Source organism: Atractosteus spatula, chromosome 10 (genome assembly GCF_055471065.1).
Source record: "Atractosteus spatula isolate fAtrSpa1 chromosome 10, fAtrSpa1.hap1, whole genome shotgun sequence".
NCBI classification, from domain to species: domain Eukaryota; kingdom Metazoa; phylum Chordata; class Actinopteri; order Semionotiformes; family Lepisosteidae; genus Atractosteus; species Atractosteus spatula.
The window spans coordinates 7,116,681-7,136,922 of NC_142715.1; the positions used below are offsets into that span (position 1 = coordinate 7,116,681).

The window sequence follows — 20,242 nt, forward strand, 5'->3', positions numbered from 1 at the left end:
ATCTTCTTCACATTCGCCCATGCAGGGGAAGCCAGTTACACCAAAGCAAACGCAGGAAAGTGCATTTCAAGCAGAGACCAGGAGGGACTTGTTTACACCGAGAGTGGCCGGAGAATGGAACAATGCACCCAGCCCTGTTGCTGGAGCCGATTCTTGATGAGATCTTGGGCTCACTAAGAGGCCCCCGCTGGATGCTAATTTTTCTGTTGTTCTTGCAGGTGCTGCGCTGCTTTTGAGCCGACAGAGCTCGTCTTGGTCTGTCAGCACAGCCCAATTGCAAATGATCGGCACCGCGTACAGAAGGAACATGCATTTGGTACAAGAGTGCATGAAGGCACCGGAAATACATTGGGAACAAATGACCGGTGGCTCAAGACCTCTGTGAAGTACGGGAGCGTGCAAAAAGAGGCTGTTTACACCTGGTCTCGAACCAGGGACTTTTCGCATGTGAGGCAAACATGATAACAGCTACACTACGGAAACCTGCAGGGGTTGCTACTGGTGTCTCGCTTGCATTTCGGGCTGAGAAAGGGAAGCGTCACTTTAGGTAGGGGGCACTGGAGAGAGGAACAAAGGGTGCAATGAAACAAGATGCCAAAACACAGGATTGAACCAGGGACCTTTAGATCTTCAGTCTAACACTCTCTCAACTGAGCTATTTCAGCTGTGCGCACCATATGCAGCCACCTGCTCCAGCCTTCCTGTGTTGCGGCATGAGCGCACCAAGAGGAGCGAGAGAGTGTTGCAGGAATGTCACTCAGAAGGAAAGCCACCCAGCTGCGCCCTCTGAGCTCTGTCCAGCGCATCTTGCTCGCATGGACTCCTGCCTGCGACGGGCAGGAAACAATTAGCAAGAACAGAACAACACCCCACGGGTGTCTCATGACCACACCTTAGGTTGTGACACGTGGAGGTGTGAGGGGTTGCCGGGCCACATTGGATCAGAACTTGGGCGGAGGGAGGGCGGGAAAGCAGACAAAGAGGTGACACCTCAAAGTCTGCACGATCACAGCTCTCCGACGCCCCAGGCTTCCGCTCGATAAGCTACTGGATACACCTGCCCCTCCTCACACAGACTGTGGAAAACCTCCGAGTGGCAGGGCACTCTCTTCCTCCCAGGAGCCCTTGGATACGATGCACAGATAGAGCGACGGGAGCCACCGCCTGCGACACGGCTCCAGGCAGGACTCCACTCCGCAGGAGCCGCAGAGCAGAGGAGATGGGGGCTGCTTAGCTCCTATGCAGAGACTCGAGCTGTTGTTGCTGCGGACGCTGTCTTTTCTTTTCTCGGGGTAAGAGTGAATGTTTAGTTGCCCTTAGAAATGAAGCAGAGCACTTCAACGGTACTGGTGTGTGTGTATGTGTGTGTGTGTGTGTACGCGCGCGCGCGCCCTGGTGATTCTGGGAGACAGATCGAACCTGGGCTAAAAGAGAGGGGGCTTAGCCGTCTTACATTTGCTAGTTCAAAGTTGTACAACTCATTTGTATCTGCTATGTGCCGCAGTCGTCGTGCACAAAGAACGCTTCAGGTTGTGAATTCAAGCTCCACGCTGGCGGGAAATTCCATAGGTAATGATCAATTTTTCTTGTATGTTAATCAAAAGAAATATTAAGAAACAATACCAGTTTTTTACAAAAGTAAAGGCACATGGCACATGTGTGCCACATCACGTCCGAGTTTAGTGACAACTACCTCAGAGATTGTAAAGCTGGGTAGTTTCAGATCACTTTTTTATTAAAGGTTCAAGCAAACCCGAATACCTTTGCAAGAGACATTTCAGAATCCCAGTCAAATCCAGTACGATTGCTGGATCCCTCGAATTCGACTGAACTATAGCACAGATCTGCAGTCCACAATTAGAAAACTGTGGGTGCGTTGTGTAAGCCATACCACCCAAAATAGTTCTAAAACAGGAGATGCATTCTCATTTAGGAATGTGATATAAAGTGAAATGCTCTGGGAAGAGTCCTATGTTTGAACAGTTCAAAATAGATGTAAAGGGGTATTTACAGACTCTTTCGAAATGTAAGAACAAGCTGTGCAGACCTTATCTTTATTTACCTTGTGTAATCGTTTTTTTAAAGTGTTATTGTATTAAAGCACGTGCCCCTGACGATTTTCTTGATACGTTATATGTGCTCTTGTTTGTATTGTATGTAGATTTGTTGTTCAAATAAAAAGTAAAAGACACAACTTTCCGGATGTGGCTGCTGTAAAAATAAAATGACATCAAGGGTGCTGTACGCAGAGGTCTGAAACCTGCTCCACAGAAGATCTTTATCCAGAGGTGTTAAAGAAGTCGAGATCTCGCCATGAGAGGGGAAGCATCTCAGAAAAAGCAGGTGCAGTCGGTTCCACGGTCATAACGCCACTAAGTCGGGGGACAAGAGCAAAACCCACCCGGCTTCCTCCAGGCAAGTAATGAGACAAAGAGACAGGGCACAGCCGGTAGCGTGGCTGAGCGGTCTAAGGTGCTGGATTAAAGCTCCAGTCTCTCTGGGAGTGTGGGTTTGAATCCCACTGCTGCTGGGAGTTTTTGTGTTACAACCACCAAATGGAGCAATGTGTTAAAAGCTTTATCAGCTTAACATCAAAGCAGGGAGAAAAAAGTGATTCTTCTTCTCAACACAAATTCTCATTTCCACCTTCAGCAGGGAAGTTTGTCTACCAAGATCACTTTTGAGTCAGTGCAAATCACAGTGCACCCTCAATTTTAATGTCGGTTGTGTTCCTTTTATCTGTGAAACGTTAATGTTCTGCATTTTCAAGTCGAGTCATCCTCAGGGGTAGAGCTGATTAAGTCTTTCCGCATAGCGCTCCATCAGAAATAACTTGTCTAAGTTAAAAAGAGATTGTGGGTTTCACTTCAAGCAATCACAAAGCATACCTTACATGTCAGATCTAAATGGGGAATTGAATCTGTTTCTTGATGTTGTTCCTGTGGTTGCGTTGGTTACAAAGCTGAATGTTCTTCCACATTCTGCTAGAGTATCCACTGGGTGGGCTTTATCAATTGGCTCGGAGAGGTCATCAGTGCTTCGTCTCAGGAAAAATCATCAGTACTGTCTTTTTTCTGTGCGCATGACCATCTTTTAAAACATATAAAATCACGAGTTCATTGATTTCTCCAAATAACAACAATACATTTTAACCCAGCGGTAAGCATTCCTTCAATCCAATAGTTTTAGTCCAAGTAAAAAGCAGCGCAACATAAAGAGAGATGATATTCAAAGATTTCAGCGTTCTTACTGGATTGCCTGTATGCAGATATCGCTCAGAATTGCTAATATGATTTTAATTCAGTTTTTCTCTACTACTTTCAGAGTCTTTTATTGACCTTGCTGAAGCAGAGAAGTGACATAATCACAAATGCGACCAGTTGTGCAGCTGTTTCTGGTTAATAATGATTAATGCGAAAAAAAAAACAGCTCCTTGCATTAAGAGCAAGAGCAACCAACACGCTCGCTTGTTGAGTTGGGTATTTTCCAAACTACTCTTCCTTAGCTGTAAAGTTATTTGGCGAGCAAGGACCTCTGAGAAGGAGTCTGAATCCATCAAGAAAACAGGAATTCTAATATTGCACTTCCGTCTTGTGTACAAAATATTTGTTCAGCTCTAACGTCTGTGTGCGTTGACAAGGCATCTCAAAAGGACATATTAAATAAGAAAATGATCCTTTCTGTTACCATTCCTGTGGTTGGAGCATTGTTTCGCCCTTTTAAGTTCTACAATATTTACAGACAAGGTTTTATCACTGGAGTTGTACAGAACAAGTGTGCATCAGTCCATGAAAATCATCAGTACTGCTGTTTTTCTATGCATAGTTTAATCAAGAGCACTTAAAAGATGCAAAAGATGGATTGTGTTCTGTGAGCACCTGCACATCTCTAAGTCACTTCCACAGCCTTCTATGTTGGGGATGTAGCTCACTGGTAGAGTGCATGCTTTGCATGTATGAGGTCCTGGGTTCAATCCCTGGCATCTCCAAGTGCTTTATGTTACTGTACTCACATCGCAGTCTTTTGTTGAGTGAGAACTCTTTGCTCGTGTTCATAGAGAACCAGGTTTACACAATTAAACTCAAAGTGCTACAGTGTTCTCTGCAGTTTTAAATGTACCTCCAAAGCATTTAGTTCTGTTAACTACCAAAGGATTTGAACTAATTTAACTTCATATTCAGGAAATCCAGAGAACGTCTTCACACTTGTCGTGGCTGTTGCAGAAAAACCTCACCCGGGATGTTGAATCTCACCCGGGATTTCCTGAGAGATCATTCACCGAGTGAATCCTCCCTCTGGACTCCGCACTGAGCTGAAAGCTGTGCGAATTCCTCACTGTGTGTCCTGTATTGTGTAGCACAGTGAAAGGAACGCCTTGAGTTTCTTTCCGTATGTGAAGGAAAATGCAAAAGAGCATGAAAAGTATTGGTGGTATAAAATATCCATGGTACAACTCGAGAAAGAACTGATGGACAAAACAATGACATTTGATGATTACAAGAGAAACACAACCGTCCAAACATGGGCTTGGATCCTGAACATTTACGTTAAAAGACAAAGCAAAGGATATAACCTGTCAATGTCTTCATGTCTTACAGTTTATTGTTTTACACAATTTCTTACTTTCTTAATAATTTCTTACTATAGATAGATGATTTATTGAATTTTAACAAAATCACAATTACAAACATTTGGGGTTAAACTGTTATTCACATTCTCTAATAAAGAGAAACGTTAGTGTTTTCCGGTGTGTGAGCCCATTTGTCAAAAAATAACAAATAAAAGTTATATGAATTGAATTGTTCTACTTTTCAGGCTTGCATAGTATTATTAATATTTCAGTTAAATCTTTTCTTCTGTAGTAATTTCAGTTGATATTATATTAATCCTGACTTACAATTTTTGGACATGGTTCATTTTAAATAATTTGTAATTAGTTTCAGTTTTGGAAAATCGCGCCCAGAAGCTACTAAAACTGGTAATGTTTGCATAATGTGTAATGTAATAGTAGCATTTGGGGTGGAAAACAAAGAGTATTTCTTGGTATGAATCCCAAAACTTCATAGGATGCGTTCTAGGACTTTTTGCTTCAGATAAAGCTGTCAATACATCATAGATTTCTACTCCATCAATATCAGCAGTGTTATCACTACCGAACGCTAAATATAGATCCTGGCAATACTTCGTGAGATCTTCGTAAGAAAATCCAAAATACCACAGAAGCAATCAAATTTATACGTTTCTTTTCGATCGAGAAGAGGATCATTCCTCTCAAAACTCAAAACATGCCTGTCTTTTCTTTTTCTCAAGGACAAATGGATTATTGAGGTGTAAAGATGGGTTCAAAAACCAAAATCATCTGCTATTGCTGCTGTTTCTTTGATAGTTTCTTCAAATCCTTCAACTGATCATCGATATCAAGGAATAATATCATACAAATTGTGGTTTTCTGTTAATTGCCAATTTTATTGTAATTACATCTTCATTTACAGATGTATTGCATGTATCACAAGGTATAATAGTCGCCGTGCATCCTCAGCTAAAATGTTTTAAAAAGTGTGACAAAAATACAAAATAACAACATTTATGGTTACTTCTATATTAAAATGAAGGTAAATATATCAAGATATTAAAATACAATTGTATAGTGCTAACCTAATAATGCCTGTGAAGTTTTCCAACAAATTTGAACTGTAATTCTGAAATATTATATCTGAGAATGCAGAAAGAGAGTACAAAGATCAAATTCAATCAGTGAAAATACAACAGTAGTTCACTAAACTAAGTTTCTTCCCTGAAATGATTTGTTTGCGAAGCACCAAGCACCCTTGAATGGATGGCGGAAATCAAATATACAGATGGATTGAGAGTGTGCTTTCCAACTTTTGTGTAATATTTTCATTTGTCTTCACAATCTGGATTATATTAAAAGGAGTAATGTCAGTGTAAAACAGCTTTCCTTCTTGGGGAACAATGGTTGTGTTCCATATTTCTAATTATTTTGGTTTCAAGATCGCAATTTAGTGTGAAACATAAAAGCCAGCTGGAAAATCTGTTACACTTCATTTACAATGGCCTTTCAACTAATAGCCCGTGCAGGGATCAAACCCCAGCTGTTGGTACGAGTTGCGTAAGGCTCTGCAACATGCAGATGAGAAACTAACCTCTGCTTCTTCATTATATACACAGCGAGCTATATTTGCGAGCTTACTGCCTCCTGCAGGCTCCGTATTTGATTGCGGTACAAGACCGGCCGTGGAGAAATGAAGTGAGGAGTAGTAATGAAGTTCATTAAAAGGGGCTCAGCGTCCCTGGGAGGGCTCAAAACACCACCCTTTTGGTTAACACCCGAGCCACAAAGACTCATGTACAGCTTAACACGTCTCGGTCTCAGTGAAAGTGATACACTCCGTAAAAGTTTCGGAGATTCATTTGTTTTTAAAGGAAAATCACCAACAGCGGCCGAGATTTATTGGAGTTTTTTCATTCTATACTGCGATTTCTGAAGGGTAACCTGTGAAAATACGAGTTTTGACGAGAAGGGATGGACATATAAGGTCAGAAGGCTGGGGAATTGGACCTTATGGTGAAGGCTGCAGGTTCAGCAGCAGAACCTGTTCAGTATCAGTTGACTCCCATGTACTTAAAACACTCAGACGTGCTACCGTTGCACCATGGGGTACTTAATGAAAAAAAAAAACAATCAGTGTTCCTGGATCTGTTGTCGAGAACAACACCTGCTCAAGAGCTGCGCAGCAAGAATAAAATGTGGTCTGGGAAGAAGAGACTCTCTTTGGAAGACCGGCGCTCCTCACGGGAGGAAAAAAAAATTCGCGACGCTGATGGGGGCTTAAAAGTAGCTGTTTGGCGTACACATATAACATCAAAAAATGATGCACATATAACATCAAAAGGCTGCGTGTTCAAATCACGTCGAGGTTTTTCAGGTTCTGCTTGTCCTGAACACAGAATTCACACCATGTAGTTGAGTTCTATCTATACACCACATAGATAATCTACACAAAACAGAGTAATACAGGATACGGATTTAGGAGCTCACGCAGCGAATATCCTTGAATACAAGAGAAAAGGCACGGTTCACATCTGCGAATCATCACCTCCGTCTTTAGAGACAGCTACCTCAGAGAATGGAATCCTGGAGGTTTCAGATCTCCTCTTTCTTATTACAGAGTAAAACAAACCTGAAAGTTGGAGATTTTAAGGACACTTGTGTTTTATTAAAAAGTGTCTTAAACCTGAAAATGTAATTTGAAAAAAAACCGCTATTGGACATTAGCTGGTGCTTTTTGTAACGATTTGCTATTTCATGCTGGAAAACAAAGAAAACAGACCCAACGTTCGCTTTCAGGTGCGGTTCATTACATAATCTATTACTGAAGAGCCTGATTAAAATTTACACGAACCAGCTAGAAGTCGAACCTACAATCTTATGATCCGAAATCAGATGCGTTATTTATTAAAACTCTAGTATATCACATAACCTGAATTCCCCCGTAGTGTGCTCAGCGCCGCCACTAGTAATACACCGCCCCGTCTAAAATTTCAAAGTGAGAAACATGTTTTCTGATTTTTTATGAGTTTTAAAATATAATCTCTTTAAATCAGACAAGGGGTTTATGTTTTGCACTGAAATTCCGATTGATTGAAAATTCAAAGAAAGACTGTTTTCTTCCACAATACCGTGAAATTATCACATCCACCAGACTCTCCAAGTTCTCCAGACCTTGCTGGGTGAGCATTTGCTCCGGTAAATAAGGTCACATATCGTGTTAAATCATTTCTTCTCAACAGAACAGTTCCTGGTGCACGTTTTCTCTATGAAAAAAGACATTTTTCCCCTTGCACGATTTCTCGTTTTTTTATCAAAGCGTACAGAAAGAAGATAAAAGTAGAAACAGTGTCGCAAAAGAACTCTGTCGCTGTTGGGATATGTCAAACGCATTGAACATGAAAAATGCTAGATAAAAGCCATTTTCTCTTCGTTTCTCAGTGTCGGGGCTGCTACAGTACATCAGGAAAATAAAGTATATGCTCAGTAGAGGGGTTGTCAAATTTTGTCTGTTAATCAAACATAAACAACAATTATGGGCAATGGACAAATTCAAACAATTTGTGAAATACGAAATATAAATCTTGCTTATCAGTGCAGAAGAAATACTGCCAGTTGGCAAGAAACGACAGCATTTTTTTTTCTTTAACCAAAAACCTACATAGGGAGATCAAAATCCACTTGAAAAAATCCACTTGAGACGTTTTCGTTGGGGAGGAGGGTTGTGGAAGGGCAAAAAAAAAAATTCTGTTCCGTCACGAACGGCGAAGGTCGCAGGTGATTCACTCCTCTTGACTAGGTGGCGCTAGGAGGTGCAGAGAAGTTTATATCCGGTCGAAGAAACTCCTCTTTCTCAGCTCTGCTTCTCGATTGTTTTGAAGCTGCGGCCGCGCTAACGAATGACGTCATTATACTGCGCGACCCTGCATTTATTTCACCCACGTGTGGGTGACTGAATCATTTTCTTTAGATAAAGAAAGTTGTTGTTTTTCTTTAAAATAACTTCAGGTTCTGAATACGTAACGTCTTGTCGACTGTGTTTATGCTTGAACAGAGCACAGCCCTGACAACAGGATCTGTGAAGAATAAAAAATAAGTTGTTCTGTTTAAACTCCGGAAGTCAGCCTTTGTTTCTGACCGACTCTGAAGAAGGATGGCGGAGTGCTTGTTAAATCTGCAAACCCAGCTTGACTCGTTCATGCACGTTTTGCTCAAATCGATCGTGTATGAAGTGTCAGAAGTTTTTGGAAACAGGATGTCTGACTCCGAGAACGAGTTTCAAGACAAACTCCGCAATATCTCCCAGATCCTGGTGAGACGGGCCGTGTTTAAAATCACACAGTGTGTGGAGGACAGTGTCGGGAGTGAAATGGCGCAACTGAAGAAGGAAAACGAGAGCTTGAAGTGGAGATTGCAGCTGTGGGAGAAGGAGTCGGGAGCAGAAGGATATCAGGGACCGACAGATCATGTTGGATACACGCTTCCCTGTGAAGTGACTGCAGGAATAAAAGAAGAAATGGACACGAAACTAGAGCTGTCAGGTCAGTGTGGTGACTTGTATGTAGTCGGGGTGTGTGCGAGTTTAAAAACAGTGTCTTTAACTTCCTCACTGGTGAGAGTACAGTGGAGAGATGCAGAGTGAAGTGGGAAAGACTTGTGTGATGTAGCAACGGGATTCTTTACTGGAAACTGAACTGTTTTGTCCGGTTACGGTTATAAACATCTCGTTCAGATTCAACAATTGTTTCACTGAATCAGCGAATAAATACAACGTCATTAGGAAAGAAAACGTATAGATATTGTTTTTACTTCGTATTGGCTTAGATGTTTTATATATTTACTGATGATTGTGTATATAACAATAATTTTAATCGGTTTAAGTATTTCAGTCCTCCAGTCCTCCTCTTCTCAATGCAGTCTTAATCTTAATGTACTGTAGTGTCCAGTCAGTCAGTGTGTCTGCATTAACCCCTCTCTCTCAGTGCAGTGTTAGTGTACTACAGTGTCCAGTCAGTGTGTGTGAATTAACCCCTCTCTCTCACTGTAGCATTAATGTACTTTAGTGTCCAGTCAGTGTGTCTCTATTAACCCCTCTCTCTCTCTCAGTGCAGTTTTAATGTACTGGAGTGTCAGTGCAGTGTTAATTTATGTGTAATGTAGTTGTGATATTATTCCAGTAGACTCATATTTTATACAGCAGTTTCGATCCTGACAAAGCCTGTATATCCAAAATTGCATATAATCAGAACACCCTCCTTAAACGGAGCAGAGGGGCGGGGCAGTGGCTCTGTGGCTAGGGATTTGTGCCTGTGGCTGGAAAGTTGCTGGTTCAAATCCTGCAGCCGGCAGAGGAATCCTATTCCATTGGGCCCCTGAGCAAGGCCCTTAACCCCAACTGCTCCAGAGGTGCTGTACAATGGCTGACCCTGCGTTCTGACCCCAAGCTTCTCTCCCTATCTGTCTCATGGAGAACAAGCTAGTGTATGCGAAAAGATAAATTCCTAATGCAAGAAATTGTATAGGGCTAATAAAGTAATCTTATCTTAAACAACTCATCTGTCACTGTACTAGCATGTCCATGTATATAGTTTAAATTACAATAAAAACAGTGATACAATTTAACTTTTCTTGTCTTGCTTTTTTTCCTATTTGTACTTATATTGATGTTCATGCTGCATGATAACTAGTGACTAGTTCCCAAAGAGCAGCTGAGCTGTGTGCTGTTAAGACTTGAATTTTTGGGGTTTCCCACATTATTTAAATTTTTATTTATAGTATTTGATTTGTTTTTCACAGCTGACTGGCTATACATGAATTTGTGTAAAAAATATGTAACGTAAAATATGAGTCTGCTGTATTTTAAATCCTTTTTCAAGTTATGTGTTCAGAGATGAAGTGTGTTTGAATCTGTGATGTATATCAAGTTCTGAAAATGAGTTTTGAAAAGTTAATTTACTTACTACTATTGTGTCATACAAATGACAAAGTTCAGGTGTCAGTGAAGCAGAAGTCTCTTTATTTCATATGCGTATGGAAGTCTGGCTTCCAACCACCGGACTTAAAAATAAGTAGCTAAAGATGTTCTTTTATACCTTTAAACAAACAAGTTACTATGACGCATTCTAAACAAATGATAAGACAGCAACACATGCCGATTAATTACAGTGGTGTGAAAAAGTGTTTGCCCCCTTCCTGATTTCTTATTTTTTTGCATGTTTGTCACACTGAAATGTTTCAGATCATCAAACAAATTGAAATATTAGACAAAGATAACACAAGTAAACACAAAATGCAGTTTTTAAATGAAGGTTTTTATTATTAAGGGAAAAAAAAATCCAAACCTACATGGCCCTGTGTGAAAAAGTGATTGCCCCCTAAACCTAATAACTGGTTGGGCCACCCTTAGCAGCAACAACTGCAATCAAGCGTTTGCGATAACTGGCAATGAGTCTTTTACAGCGCTGTGGAGGAATTTTGGCCCACTCATCTTTGCAGAATTGTTGTAATTCAGCCACATTGGAGGGTTTTCGAGCCTTAACCACTTTTTTAAGGTAATGCCACAACATCTCAATCGGATTCAGGTCAGGACTTTGACTAGGCCACTCCAAAGTCTTCATTTTGTTTTTCTTAAGCCATTCAGAGGTGGACTTGCTGGTGTGTTTTGGATCATTGTCCTGCTGCAGAATCCAAGTGTGCTTCAGCTTGAGGTCACGAACAGATGGCCGGACATTCTCCTTCAGGATTTTTTGGTAGACAGCAGAATTCATGGTTCCATTTACCACAGCAAGTCTTCCAGGTCCTGAAGCAGCAAAACAGCCCCAGACCATCACACTACCACCACCATATTTTACTCTTGGTATGATGTTCCTTTTCTGAAATGCTGTGTTACTTTTACGCCAGATGTAATGGGACACACACCTTCCAAAAAGTTCAACTTTTGTCTCGTCAGTCCACAGAGTATTTTCCCAAAAGTCTTGGGGATCATCAAGATGTTTTCTGGCAAAACTGAGACGAGCCTTTATGTTCTTTTTGCTCAGCAGTGGTTTTCGTCTTGGAACTCTGCCATGCAGGCCATTTTTGCCCAGTCTCTTTCCTATGGTGGAGTTATGAACACTGACCTTAACTGAGACAAGTGAAGCCTGCAGTTCTTTGGATGTTGTTGTGGGTTTTTTTCTGACCTCTTGGATGAGTCGTCGCTGCGCTCTTGTGGTAATTTTGGTCAGCCGGCCACTCCTGGGAAGGTTCACCACTGTTCCATGTTTTCGCCATTTGTGGATAATGGCTCTCACTGTGGTTCGCTCGAGTCCCAAAGCTTTAGAAATGGCTTTATAACCTTTTCCAGACTGATAAATCTCAATTACTCTGTTTCTCATTTGTTCCTGAATTTCTTTGGATCGCAGCATGATGTCTAGCTTTTGAGGATCTTTTGGTCTACTTCACTTTGTCAGGCAGGTCCTATTTAAGTGATTTCTTGATTGAGAACAGGTGTGGCAGTAATCTGGCCTGGGTGTGGCTAGAGAAATTGAACTCAGCTTTCCAAAGATGGGATAAACCACAGTTGATTTATGTTTTAACGGGGGGGCAATCACTTTTTCACACAGGGCCATTTAGGTTTGGATTTTTTTTTTCCCTTAATAATAAAAACCTTCATTTAAAAACTGCATTTTGTGTTTACTTGTGTTATCTTTGTCTAATATTTCAATTTGTTTGATGATCTGAAACATTTCAGTGTGACAAACATGCAAAAAAAATAAGAAATCAGGAAGGGGCAAACACTTTTTCACACCACTGTATATCTAAGTTGCAGACTAGACAACAGTTAGTTCTTTTCACGTTCTGGGCGTACAGCCAACTTACCAAATACATGCCCTTTACCTTACTGACCAAGAACAGGCAGCATCTTTAAATATTTGGGCGCAAAGCTAACTTCAAGACACTAGACTGCATAGTTTGCAAAATACAAAAAAATGATATTATCATCTCACTTCCTAGGTCTCTCCCTTATCTCTTCACTGCTAAATAACATCTTTGCTATCTGAAATTTAAATTTTAAGCTAATACTTTTTGTGTGGGTATTACTTCCTTTTGAGCACTACTCGAAGCTTGTGTTAAAACTCAGGGCTCAATACTCGACCCTTTACTTTTCAGCATTTACATGTGTCCACTTGGTCAGCTTTTAAGGTCACATGGCCTCAACTGTCATTTCTATGCTGATGATTCTCAAATAGAGGTCCATACAAAACCTGACACTGATGTGGCTTTCTCTATTTTATCGAATTGCATCTCCGACATAAAAAACCTATGTGACTCAGAATTTCCTTCATCTTAACTGTGACAAGACTAGAGTCATGCTTATTGGCACCACCCACAAACTTTGTAAAACCAATGCTCTAGACCTATCCGTAGATAGTTCTGTATTTGAGCTTCAGTCTAAATTGAAAACCTGAGGATGATATTTAACTCAGACCTGACATTGGACCCATATGTGCAGCATATTGTCAAAGCATCTTCCTTTCACATACTATACAGCCACCTTTGAAGGTTCTATATACAGATGCAGCCATTCAAAACGCGTGAGGTACACCATGGTACAACATGTACCATGTCGCATGGGCGTGTCGCATCAAAACACGGTATGATGCAGTGTAACGCGTCATATGATGTCATATTGGAAAGTATCTGGAATCACCTTGTAAAACTGCCAGGAGGAGCCATTAAAGGTTAACTCTCATGTACAGCATTTGAGCTTGTGTATTACAGCATGTTAATCATCAGTCATTAAAAAGTTGGTATATTTTATGAAAGCAAGATTGCTCAGTTGGGCAAAAGTACACAACACAACCTTTATCATAAATATTTTAATTATGCAGAAATATTTTATGCATCAAAACCTTTACCGAAGATATCACTAATAGTATTAATGAATGACCTTGGACAAGCTGTAAACTTGTATTATTATGCTGGTCCACATTACTTGTAACCGTCATTTTAAATGAAAATACTTTATTTTTTCATCGATAAAAAGTAACACCACAGCATTTCGTTGATCTAACTAACAAGAACGGGACATTAGCTTGACAATATGATAATGGAATAAATGACTTTTTTTGTTTATTTCTTTAGCACATTTATTTGAACATTTCCATCGATTGTACAAGCACTGAAAAACTGCCAAATCCCTAGTTCGTCGGGCATTTTCTTTTACTATAACAGACATAAAAACTCCCTTGCTTTTAACAGAGCGTTTCATAATTTCTAACAACGAAAATGATTTAAACTGCGACACTTTTATAACAAGAGCTCAAAATATCACAAGGATCCTCAAGAGATCAACAAAGACAACAGAAAAAGATGTGTATCAGATACTGTACATGAGAATCCAAGCTTTTTTATCTACGCTAAGAAGTAGTCTTTAAAATTTCTTCATCACGCAGTGAAGTCAAAATTCCGGGATGTGCGTATATTAGAAAATATAGGACTTCTTCGAATGTGTGTCAGGCAATCAGACTTTGGGACCAGAATTATCCGTTTTATTAAATGTCTTTTTTGATACAATCAGACAAATCTTTGTCTTTTAAGTATCTTAATAAACTATCAGCATAGCTTTCTCCCCGTTTAGATTTATTTTTCTTGGGATTTTGGGATCAAACGTGGAAAGATTAGATTGTAATCGTTTTTATTTTTTAAATACATTTTAGGAAAGTGTAATCTATACTAAAAAGCTGTATTTATTTTAATGATTCCCTCTCGCACTCCAAAACATACTGGTAGGTTAATTGGCTTATGGGAAAACTGGCCCTAGTTATGTGTGTTTGTGTCTGTCTGTCCTGTGATGGACTTGCACTATGTCCAGGGTGTATTCTCCCTTGCGTCCGTTGCTTACTGGGATAGGCTCCAAATCCTCTGTACTGGATAAAGAGATTAGAAAATGGATGGAAGTAAAGGCACTGTGTGGATGGAACTATACACGGTGTTAGAAACCCACTGTGAGATGGCAGCATCTCACTGAGGATAAATTATTTTATAGTGCTGGCTTAAGGAAACAGCCTTTCCACCTCTCTTGCACATCAATATCCATACCTAGTTAGTTATTTCAACAAATTGCCTCTAAATATAAAAATCTTAAGATGCTGGCTCTGTGGATCAGCATCAGCTATGTTTGCCCATTCCTTCAATTCATGTGCATCCAACACACAGTTCAATGCTAGCAACTACACAAAATCTAAAATACAATCCTCATTTCAGTATCTATGTAAACATACAGTCTGTTAACTTCATCGTCTTCATCAAAAGTATGCCTAACCCCATCAGGAAGTGTTCTTGTTATCAGTGTATTCCTCAACTTTCCTCAAATTATCTTTTTCCTACCATCATCTCTAGTCTTATATCCTGCAATAACTCAGCCAACACTTAACCCCTCAAAAGCTGCTTGTGTTAATTTCTTTAAATCACAAATATCATATGTAAATACTGGCCATGTAATACTCTGCATGGTGGAATAATAGTTTATTTGAAAGGGAGCTAGAGAAACTAGGAACTAGAGAAATCAAGAAAGCCGTTTTTTTCTAGAATTAATAAATGCACATCCTGTTCACTGGGGAAATTAAATCCACACTGAGCAATCTTTAATATGTTCAGAATTTGACAGCGAGAATCCTGATCGGGATGCATTATGCCTGTCCTTGCACTGGCTTCCTATCAGGTTTCGAGTCAACTTCAAAATCTTCATCCTCATTCAGTACCTATCTGGCTTATTATCTGTCTACTCCCCACCTTTACCATCTGACTCTGGTCTTCTAGCTGTTCTCAAGAACATCTACATTCTGTGGGTGACAGGACCTTCTCTAGCTGCACCCCAGAGCTCTGGATTTGTATCCCCAGTGATATCAGTCACCTACCCTGAGTGCATTTAAATCTAACCTCAAAACCTTTTTCAGAAGACTTAGTGTCTGTATCTGCTTCATTTTCTAATTGTGGTAGCACTTCTAACTGCTTGTCTTTTTTTATGTATTTACTTTGTAATCTGTGGTCCTTTTAACTGTTTTTACATCTACTGTATTGCTTTATTGCTTTGTCACTCTTCTCATTCCCTCTTTGCTAAATGGCTTTTCATACTAATCTGATCAATCTAACTGCTTATTTTCTGTGCTTTCTCTATCCTGTTAGATTTACAATTATTCTGAAAATTTTCTTCTTGAAATGACTCATTTCTAAATACCTTTTTTCACTGTTAATATCTTGCAGCAACTCTGCGACAAAATATACACTTAGCTCAACCTGACAGTTCATCCTGCTACCAACATTGAATAAAAAAAAACTTTAGATTTCTATATTTGTCTTTATCTAGTGGTTTCATTAGTGACACAGGCTAAACTTTCTTGGAAAAATGTCTTTTATGTGTTGCGAAAAACTGACTTGCTTTAACAAAATATATTTACAGATCCTTTCGCCTGGCAATCTACCTGAATGCCCAACTATCTGAGAAGCTCTCCATGAAACCATGGTTGCTATTAATTCATTTGGATCTCACTGACAGAATTGCTGTTTTTTATGCATGCTAATTTTCAGATTCCTCACTCTGTTTCATGTGTAGAGATGGATAAGACTTTATTGATCCCAAAGGGAAATTGACGTACAAGTTCATGTACATGAACATGTTTGCATGTTCTTTTGTAACATACACTTTTTTGTGATTTTTTTGTATATCTAAGCAAGTGTTCCTGCATCCCTCTTCTGCACTATGTATAGTCATGGCTTTTTTCTGTTTGCTTATTTCAAAGTAACACCTGCTCCATTTCTAAAACTTTTTTCTCATGTGCATTTTTGTATTTTTTACACCTCTAGCACTTTAACGTCCTAAATTTTTATTTGCCTTAATTTGTAGGACGAATTTTAGTTTTAGCCTTAAAAAGCTTCAGTTTTCATTATCTTTTGTTTCTTGTCCTACAACTGTAATTATTGATCACCGAAGTATTGTACTTGACATGACTTCATTCACCCTTTCCTGAACGTCTGTGACTGGCAGAGATAGTGCTGTCTCTGGTGCGATCTTTTGCAGCTGACATTTCACTGTTTTAAACGAATAAGAAATTAGATTGCTCATAAATCACTCATTCTAAATAAACACAGCGTAATTGCTCTCTGAAAATGTTTTCTTGTTCGTTTTGGAGACCTTGATCGAAACTGATTTTAGATGTCAGAAAGGATTTATTTTCTCTGTGTATTTCTGCGTGCGTATTTCCTACATTGCTTTGTCGAGATTTTAACTTTATATTTAGGCTCAGATTTCAACCATAAATCGCACACTAATTACTAGCGGTAAATACTGATGTTTTGCTCCCTCTTACCACAAAAATCTATATGTATTGTATCTGGGATTACCTATTTTTCGTACGTGTACCTACTGTGATTCGGAAACGGAACGGTTAAAGATGGCGACAAGTCAGGCACCCAGAGGGAGGGGGAGGGGGGTGCGTCTTCCTGCCTCCATAACTAAAATGCCAAATAGGAGTGGCTTAAGCGATGTACACAGTCATGTAACTGACAGTTTGAGGTAGCCTATCGTGTAGATTTTGCTTTGTTGCTGATAGGTTAAGCTTTCGAAACTCAGCCCCAAAGTCATGTGACTGATTTTTCACCCTGTTTCATTGGTTAAACGCAATGATCACATGCACCACCATGGTAACTGGGATGTGTAGTTTTTAATTCAGTTTGAAGTATAACTGTACGTACTGTCTTCATATTTGGCCAGGGCTTTAAAGAGAGGGCGCGCCAAAAATTTTCGATGCCGTCGTCTCCGCTTTAAAGGTACCCCCGTCCTGGAAGAATTTGACCTCGGAACGTTTGACTAGCCTACTGTATGTTCCTAAATTAATATCGTTTATGACCTTCTATCTATCTATCTACCTTCAGATGTGTTATGCTCCTCTTCTTTTTATGCTCAGCTACTAAAATTTCCCTTTAGTGGTAAAATTTCCTATAAATATTCAATACTAAGCGGATTAAAATGTGCACAGTAAAAAGATTAAATTATTAAATCTTTTCACTACCGACTAATGCACTAGTGCCCGTCGGTCATTTTGGCCAGCCAATCACGTACTGCAGTACGGGTTTGTAGCGTGCATTTTGAATGGCTGCATCTGTATAATAAAGTTATTATTATTATTATTATTATTATTATTATTATTATAAAGGTCTTGTCTTCTTGTCCTGTGTTTTCAGGCTCAGAGGCCAGTGTTCTCCCTGATGCTGGGGAAAGGGCTCCTCTTGAACAGCAGCACAGTGAGGAGGAGGAGTGGGGCTCCAGTCTGATGCAGGAGACAGAGATCACTGCTGCAGAAGGGAAAGAGACACTCAGTGAGCAGCACACAGAGAGCAGACAGAGTGTGGAGGATCTGGACTCTGTGCCCATGATGAAGACAGAGCCTGAGAGTGGGACACCTGGACTCTTATTATGTGATGCTTTTACAGAGAAGATTAATAATCTGGACACAAACAATATGACACAAGGTTGTAATGAACTTTACTGTGTCTCTGTACAAGAGCTCAAAGAAGAACTGAGTGAGTTTAATCTTACAGAGCAGGTCATGGAGCCCCAGTTGATTGACCCCGCAGAGCTGAAGAAGGAGCCCCAGGTGATTCAGACTGCTGAGCAGCACACTGAAGGACACGATGGAGAAAACAAATCTCAGTTTCAGAACAGAGAGCAAAATCATTCCATGAAGGATTTGCAGAATAAGAAACCCCAGCAGGATCAGACAATGAGGAAGAATCACTCAAAGCCTTGCTCAGATGGAGTGGGCAAACTGCCATTACAACACAGGGATGAGCAGCGTTTCTGTCAGTCTAGCATTTCAAAAAACCTTCGCACAGGAGAGAAATCTTTCACTTGCCGTCAGTGTGGGAAGAGTTTTAGTGTCTTAAGTATCTTAGTAGTCCACCAGCACATTCACACATTAGAGAGACCATTCAGCTGCAGTCAGTGTGGGAAGAGTTTTAGTCAGTCACACCACTTAAAAAGACACCAGGGTATTCACACAGGAGAGAGACCATTCAGCTGCAATCAGTGTGGGAAGAGTTTTAGAGACTCAAGTGCCTTAATAGTCCACCAGCGCATTCACACAGGAGAGAGACCATTCAGCTGCAGTCAGTGTGGGAAGAGTTTTAGTCAGTCAAGTACCTTAATAGTCCACCAGGGCATTCACACAGGAGAGAAATTATTCAGCTGCTCTCAATGTGGGAAGCGTTTTAGTCAGTCACATTACTTAAAAAGACACCAGCGTATTCACACAGGAGAGAGACCATTCAGTTGCAGTCAGTGTGGGAAGAGTTTTAGAGTCTCAAGTGCCTTATTAGCCCACAATCGCACTCACACTGGAGAGAGACTGTTCAGCTGCAGTCAGTGTGGGAAGAGTTTTAGTAAATCAAGTAACTTAAGAGCCCACCAGCGCACTCACACAGGAGAGAAACCATTCAGCTGCAGTCAGTGTGGGAAGAGTTTTAGTCAATCACATGACTTAAAAAGGCACCAGCTTGTTCACACAGGAGAGAGACCGTTCAGCTGCAGTCAGTGTGGGAAATGTTTTAGTCTTTCAAGTAACTTAAGAGCCCACCAGCGCATTCACACAGGAGAGAGGCAATAGAAAACACTAGGGAGGTTTGGCATGCCATCACATATCCAGGCCAACGTCTACAGGTGCACTATTGAGAGCATCCTGACCGGTTGCATCACTGCCTGGTATGGGAACTGCTCCGCCCGGGATCGCGAAGTACTGCAGAAGGTGGTGAAGTCAGCACAGCTCATCACCGGCTGTGAGCTACAAAACATCCAGGATATCTACTCAGCTAGATGTCTGAAGAAGGCCAGGTCCATTCTCAAAGACCCCAGTCATTTCAGTCACAAACTGTTTTCCCTCCTACCGTCCGGTAAACGGTACCAAAGTATTCGGTCCAAGTCCAACAGACTACGGAACAGCTTCTACCTCCAGGCAGTAAGACTGCTAAATAGCCAACCTCCAGCTCCTTTAGCAAATCACCTGTAATGGCTACATGGACACACAGTTTTCACTGTATTCAGCATAACCGCACTACCTGTATATATTGCATACACCATGGACACATAGCAGCTCTACTCATATTGAGTTTTATTCAATTTTTATTACATCTATTATTATGTAACCTTATTTTCATAATCTCAATTTTGTCATTTTTGTGTTTTTGTGATTTCTGTGATTCTTGTGATTTTTGTGGGCTTGCAGAAAAGACATTTCATTGCCAGCAACTACTGCTGCATGCTCTGTTGTTGTGCATTTGATAAATAAACTTTGAAAATAAATTGTTGCAGTCAGCATGGGAAGAGTTTTAGTGACTGAATCACCTTAGGACACCACCAGTGCATAAGAGAAGATCACTTTATTGGCCACTTTCTCATGGTAGGATTTTGTCTTCTCACATCACTCTCACTATGAGGCCCACAGATAGGGAGAGAAGCTTGGGGTCAACATCTCTGGTGTAGTTGTGGTTAAGGGCCTTGCTCAGGGGCCCACCAGCATAGGATTTCTCTGCCAACTGTGGGATTTGAACCAGCAACTTTTCACCCACAAGCATAGATCCTTAGCTACAGAGCCACTGCACCTAATCGCACCAGAGAGAGACCTTTCAGCTTCAGTCAAT

General features: G+C 40.4%; 1 protein-coding gene and 1 non-coding gene across 2 annotated transcripts; both read left to right on the plus strand.

Annotated features, from left to right (window-relative positions):
- Positions 1-3,916: 3,916 nt before the first annotated feature.
- trnaa-ugc (transfer RNA alanine (anticodon UGC)) lies at positions 3,917-3,988 on the plus strand. Its single transcript has one exon. It is a non-coding gene; the product is annotated as a tRNA-Ala (tRNA).
- A 4,497-nt stretch (positions 3,989-8,485) lies between these two features.
- On the plus strand, positions 8,486-19,904 carry LOC148824665 (uncharacterized). The gene is made up of 2 exons (XM_088926428.1): positions 8,486-9,111; positions 17,792-19,904. Exons 1-2 carry the CDS (start codon positions 8,724-8,726, stop codon positions 19,210-19,212), a joined length of 1,809 nt encoding a protein of 602 aa, XP_088782554.1. The 5' UTR covers positions 8,486-8,723; the 3' UTR covers positions 19,213-19,904.
- The last annotated feature ends 338 nt before the right edge of the window (positions 19,905-20,242 follow it).